The 6,069-nt window shown below is 37.1% G+C and overlaps 1 protein-coding gene across 1 annotated transcript; it reads left to right on the forward strand.

Moving 5' to 3' along the window:
* The first annotated feature begins 774 nt into the window (after positions 1 to 774).
* Positions 775 to 1,368, forward strand: LOC130724764 (secreted RxLR effector protein 161-like). The gene has a single exon (XM_057576047.1). It carries the CDS (start codon positions 775 to 777, stop codon positions 1,366 to 1,368), a length of 594 nt encoding a protein of 197 aa, XP_057432030.1.
* Positions 1,369 to 6,069: the final 4,701 nt, after the last annotated feature.

Here is a 6,069-nt window from a genome sequence, read left to right on the forward strand (position 1 = left end):
CAGTCAACATAAAGCAAGTATACAAAATTGCAAAACATGCTAACATTTCAATCCAATAAAAATCAAACTAAACACCTTCATCTGAAACGCAAGCAGTGCAAAAATTAAAGCATGCAAGACTCAAATGACGCTTTTATACTAAGTTACCTTTACCTTTTATTTCTCCATCCAAGCTCGACATCGCAATTCGATCCAAGATCAAGTTCCCGAACTCAACAAGTTCTCTGGGGCGTCCTCCTCCGTCGTAAAATCTCAGCTTGCTCCAAAACCTCTTTTCTCAGCTCAACTCGTTCCATACCTTAAGCAAAATATCATTGCTTAGACACTAAGAAACAATACAAATTAATAACACTAAACAAAACCGGAAAAAACTTTCGAAGCTTCTGAGTTTGACATTTAGGCACGAATGGAAGAGTTTCCCCAAATGAGAGAGTTTTGACTCGATTCAAGATTTGTAAAAACACTATGTTCAACAACCCTCAGAACTGTGTAGCCTCTTGGGCGAGATTTTATACACAGGAAACTAACCCGGAAATTCTAATATTTTTACTACGTGATCAACAACAAGTCTCCTAAACCCCAGCAAAATTTCAAGTCCAAAGACCTAGTAAAGAATTCAGAACAATTCATACAAGGACTGAAGGTTACACACATGGGCAGCAGGACCTTTGTTCGCAAAAACGCGCATAACTCGAGCTACGAAACTCGGAATGGCACAAAACCAAAGCCATAATTTCGAAAACTAAAAGAGCTACAATCAGGGACCAATGCTACATGGTGGACTCTTTTAAGGAGGCAATGATGAAAGAATATGAAATGACAGATCTTGGATTGCTGAAGTATTTCCTTGGAATCCAAGTGATGCAATCAAAAGGGGAGATCTTTATCACTCAAGAGAAGTATGTTTCAGACATGCTTAAAAAGTTCAGAATGGAGAACTCTAATCCAGCTCCAACTCCCATGGCCTTGAATGAGAAACTTCAGGTGTATGATGGTGCAGAAAAATCAGATCCCAAAATCTATAGAAGTCTTGGGTGTTCCTTAATTTATCTCACTAATACAAGGCCAGATATAGTGCATTCAGTTAGTTTGGTTTCCATATTTATGAATGAACCAAGTAAGCTTCATTTTGCAGCAGTCAAGAGGATTCTTCGCTATCTTCGAGGAACTAAGAAGCTTGGGATCAAATATGTGAATGAAGAAGACAACAAGCTTGTTGGATATACAGATAGTGATTGGGCTGGAAGTCTTGATGACCGAAAGAGCACTTCAGCCTATGTTTTTTGTCTTGGCTCTAAGCCTATCTCATGGAGTTCTAAAAAGCAAAACTCAATTGCTTTATCATCAGCTGAAGCTGAATTTATTTAAGCAAATAAAGTCACCCGATAGGCTATTTGGCTAAGAAGAATTTTGTGTGACTTGCAACAAATGGTAGAAGATCCTACTCCTATCTTTTGTGACAACCAATCTGCAATAGCAATGTCCAAGAACCCAGTTTTTCATGGAAGGTCAAAGCACATTGGTTGCATCACAATTACATTCATGACATGGTGCTGAAGAAGGAAATTTACTTGAATTTTATCAATACTGGAGAACAACCTGCAGATGTTCTTACCAAACCGATGTCTTTTGAGAAGCTTCAGAAATTCAAAGATGCTATGATGATTACAAATTAAGAGGGGGTGTTAAATGATAAGTTAATTTGTAATTGTTGGTTACATTTTGATTAAGTGTCTTTATGCATTTCTTAGGGGTTACAAGCATATTAATGCTTGGTGGTTACAAACATAATAATGTTGGAGGTTAATGTCTTTTATGTAGTTGCATAAGTTACATCATTTTGTCTTCTCTATTCACTAGTATTAATAGAGAAGCATTGTAAGTTCTTCATTAAGAAAATCCGAAAAATAAAAAGTTCAAGTCTTCTCCTATATTTTCCACTACTTTACTTCCGCTGCTCCAACATACGAGCGGAGGTGAACGACAGCGGCGAGCGGCTGTAGACGAATCGCCGAATAAGAATGGCAGGCGCGAGCGATGGTGAATGCGAGCAGTGGTGAATGACAAGCTCAATAGGTTTAGGTCATAGTGAAAGGAAAAATTGGATGAAAAGAAAAAAGAATTGAAGCGCGCAACCAAGTTACTAGATCGCGAGGTTTTTTTTTTTGTGATTTTTCAAATTATGATAGTACTTTGTGAATACATCATACATCATTGGATTTAATATTTTGAAGCGTGCATCCACCATGGTCCAGTTTATTCTACACCGTTAGATTTAATATTTTTAAATTTAAATGATAGAGATTAATTGATATTTAAATATTTTATTTGTTAAATATATATTAATTTACCAAAACACCCCCTACGACTTTCTGTCCACCAACCTCATATTCACCAACATGTCATCGGTTGTTATTTTTCTGATTTTCTGAATCAAACACTGAACAAAGTTTTCCTCACGGAGGTGATGAAGGCCTTGGATTCCGAGCAGCGAGCCTTCGCGGTTGGTTCCGGTGAGATCTCGATGAGCTTGCTGGACGTTGCGCTGATTCTCGGCGTGCCCGTGGAGGGGGACCCCGTGGTACTAACGGAGGAGGAGTCATTCTCTGGATTTGAGGAGTTGTACGGAGCGGCGCGTGGGAAGAGGAAGGTGGTGATGGGTTCTCTTGAAGTGAGGCTTGATTCAATTGGGGATGTTGTTAGTGATGATTTTGTGAGGACTTCAAAATATCCCACCGTAGGCGCAATGGTTAGCTACATGTTATCTTCAAGATGTGAGTTTAACCAATTCATCTTTCCCCTGAATTACAAAAATCTATTTTTTAGATCCAAAAGCACTAACTTGAAAAGTGAGTTCAAACCTCAAACCCACAAAAACAAAACCACACAAAAAATTGTCGGATCTGTGCATTTTCATCACCAAATAGAAAAACATTTTGTTCTAATTTCCCTAAAAAAAGAAGTTACAACAATTGGGGATTTCTCATTTCTTCTTTCAGCTGAACAATACGTTCGATTACAAAACGAAAAGACGAAGAAAAGCCCAAATCTTGGGAACCGGTTTATTCATTCGGTGTAGATGTGAATGTGAACATCAAGATGAGGATGAAGTAGGGGGCGAAGAAGATGAGAGTGTGGATGAATATAACTTTGTCGTTGGTCTTCATTCTACCAAACTCAAGTTGCTTCCCGTTTAGATCTCAACAGCATCACTGTCCAGGGAGGTGGATGTGGGAGGAAAAAGGGTGGGGATGGGTGGGGAGCGGTGGGGCAAGAAAGGGGATGGGGAAAAGGGTGTTTAAGTAAAAGAATATTTAGTTAATAAATAAATTATTTTAATATTAATTAATCTGAGCTGATAAATATTAAAAGTGTTAAATCCAACGCACCTAAATTATTTGAACTATTTTGGATCACAGTGAATCAGTTTTAAAACTGAAACCGGCTCACCGTAGGCAAAATCAATTTATATTTACGCATTTCATTTCTATCACTATATCCTATTCTAACAAAGTATGCAATTGAAGGTATATGTAATGTATACCCACAATTTTTTAACATGTTACTAAAACATATAGTGACAAATTAAGATTTTTGTTAGTATATAATATTATAATGTCTATACCCATGATTTAAGTTTCGTCACTAGATGATATGGCTATGGTAATATTCATCTACTGGTATATCATACCTATAGCCATGGTTAATAATTTGTCTGTTGATATATAATGTTTATACCCATGGTTTAAGTTTCGTCACTAGAAGATATAGCTATGGTATCAATCATCTATTAGTATATAATACTTGTAGCCACTGTTAAGAATTTGTCCATTGGTATAAAATGTAGACCCATGGTTTAAGTTTCGTCACTAGAAGATATAGCTACAGTCGAAATCATCTGTTGGTATATCATACATATAGTCACGGTTAATAATTTTCTCGTTGGTATATAATGTCTATACCCATGGTTTAAGTTTCGTCACTAGAAGATATAGCTACAGTAGCAATCATCTGTTGGTATATCATACACATAGTCACGGTTAATAATTTTCTCGTTGGTATGTAATGTGTATACCCATGGTTTGAGTTTCGTCACTAGAAGATATAGCTATAGTAGCAAACATCTGTTGGTATATCATACCTATAGCCACAGTTAAAATTTGCATGTTGGTATATAATACCTATACCCACGCTTTGAATTGATGTCACTAAAAGTGTCCGTTGGTATATGGTAAATTTCTTGTAGCGGATATTAGCTTGACATTGGGGCACTGTGATGCTTCTACTGAATTTCTTTTGGCTAGGATGGGTAGCACATTGTCTCCTCTTGGTACTCAAGTCTTAGATGTTTCTCTTGGACCTAGAGACCCTTTTGTTGAAATTAAAGACTCCCTAGGTGTGTCGTAGTCTTTTATTTGTTTTTTATTTTCTTTCCGAAACACCGAAAAATAAATCAAATTGAAAGAATCAAAGAAAAAGTAATATATTATTATTACTGATTGATGGTAAATATTAAAATGGACACAAAGGAATACCAAAATTAGATTTTATTCGTCCTTAAGCATAATGACATAATTTTTTTTTTAGAAAGCTGAAATCTTTATTAAAACGCGGGTATATGACTTAATTTTTCACACGTCAAAAAATTTGAAATTGCTTTTAACTATGACATACCCAAATCACACAATCATAATAGATTAGACATCAAAAGTGCAATTAAGTTTTGAAGATATGAATTTTAATGGAAATTACTAAGATAAGACAAATCACTAAAATCACAGATAAACATGCTTATTAGGACAATGAAACTCATCACATCAACTACTATTCAGTTTTCATAATAACATTAACAAAACGAGCTTAATTAAAATAAGTTTATTAGCCAAACTAAATTAACTTTTAGCCTTAATATATAACATGAATATGAATAAGCGGCTTGATAAACATTTGAAGTGTCGAGTGTTGACACAAACGACATCCATGCATAAATTCGCTTTAATAATGTATGCAAAGTTAAAGAATGTGGATTAAAATCAACCACAGAAATATCTGAAACTGGACCAGAACAGAACCTGGCTTGTCTAATCTACATTCATGGTCTAACAACAAATGATGCTTACTTTAAATGGAAAAGCTTCCTTAGTCTCAATAATAAAATAAAATAAAAATTCAAATACTACGGGTCAGACTTAACCCTAGAGTTTACCTTTCTCAGAAGATTTTTTATTTCAGTATCCAGTTTCGCTTTCACCTGGGGACAAAGATCATTCCCTGAAATCTCCAGGATTATTGTCATCGTCTCCAACTGCTGCTTCATAAACTCAAGGGAAGGAGGAGGTGCCTCACCAGGCACAGGCAATAATGGCATGGGCACAGGTACGGGCGTGGGCTCAGGCGCAGGCACGGGTGCGGGCACTTGCACAGGAACGGGCTTGGACATGGGCATGGGCACAGGCACCGAAATGGGGGGCAATGGCGCGGACATGGGAGTGGACACGGGCGCAGGCACGGTGACATTTATAGTTTGGTGATGCTCTTCAGCTGGTTTCTCCACTCTACTCTTCAGTTGATTAGTAATATTTCCAACAAGTCTTTCCTGGGAGATAGTACCACCCTCTGATGCAGCGTTGACATCGAAATTATTATCAGAAATATTTCCAATGGGTCCTTCCTGGAAGACAGTACCAACCTCGGATGCTTTACTCTCTACTAAGCTAAGATTAGCAGAATTTCCAGCAAGACCTACATTGGAAATACACAACCCTGGATTTGAACTTGTTAAAACAAGGCCTTCCTTACTTTGGCCATTATCTGAAAGGCCACAAAGAGATTTGGTCTTGCGCTTTACTACGTTATCCATTTCAGTATCCTTTCTCTTCTTCCCACTTTTGTTATCCAGTAAATTACTGTCCACACGTTTCCCTTTTTTTCCCCCTTTCTCATCAACCAGGGAAGCAGCAAGTTCAGCTTCATCATGAAAAGTTGACATTCTATATCTGCTAAAGAACCACTCAACCAACTCAAAGCTTTTATTCTCAGTTGGAAACATACAGTCAGCAGCTTTAGAAT

This window comes from Lotus japonicus, chromosome 6 (genome assembly GCF_012489685.1).
Source record: "Lotus japonicus ecotype B-129 chromosome 6, LjGifu_v1.2".
Lineage (NCBI taxonomy): Eukaryota > Viridiplantae > Streptophyta > Magnoliopsida > Fabales > Fabaceae > Lotus > Lotus japonicus.

Bases quoted from the DNA above. Each gene is read 5' to 3' on its own strand.
- LOC130724764 (XM_057576047.1), top strand. From the start codon at position 775: ATGGTGGACTCTTTTAAGGAGGCAATGATGAAAGAATATGAAATGACA.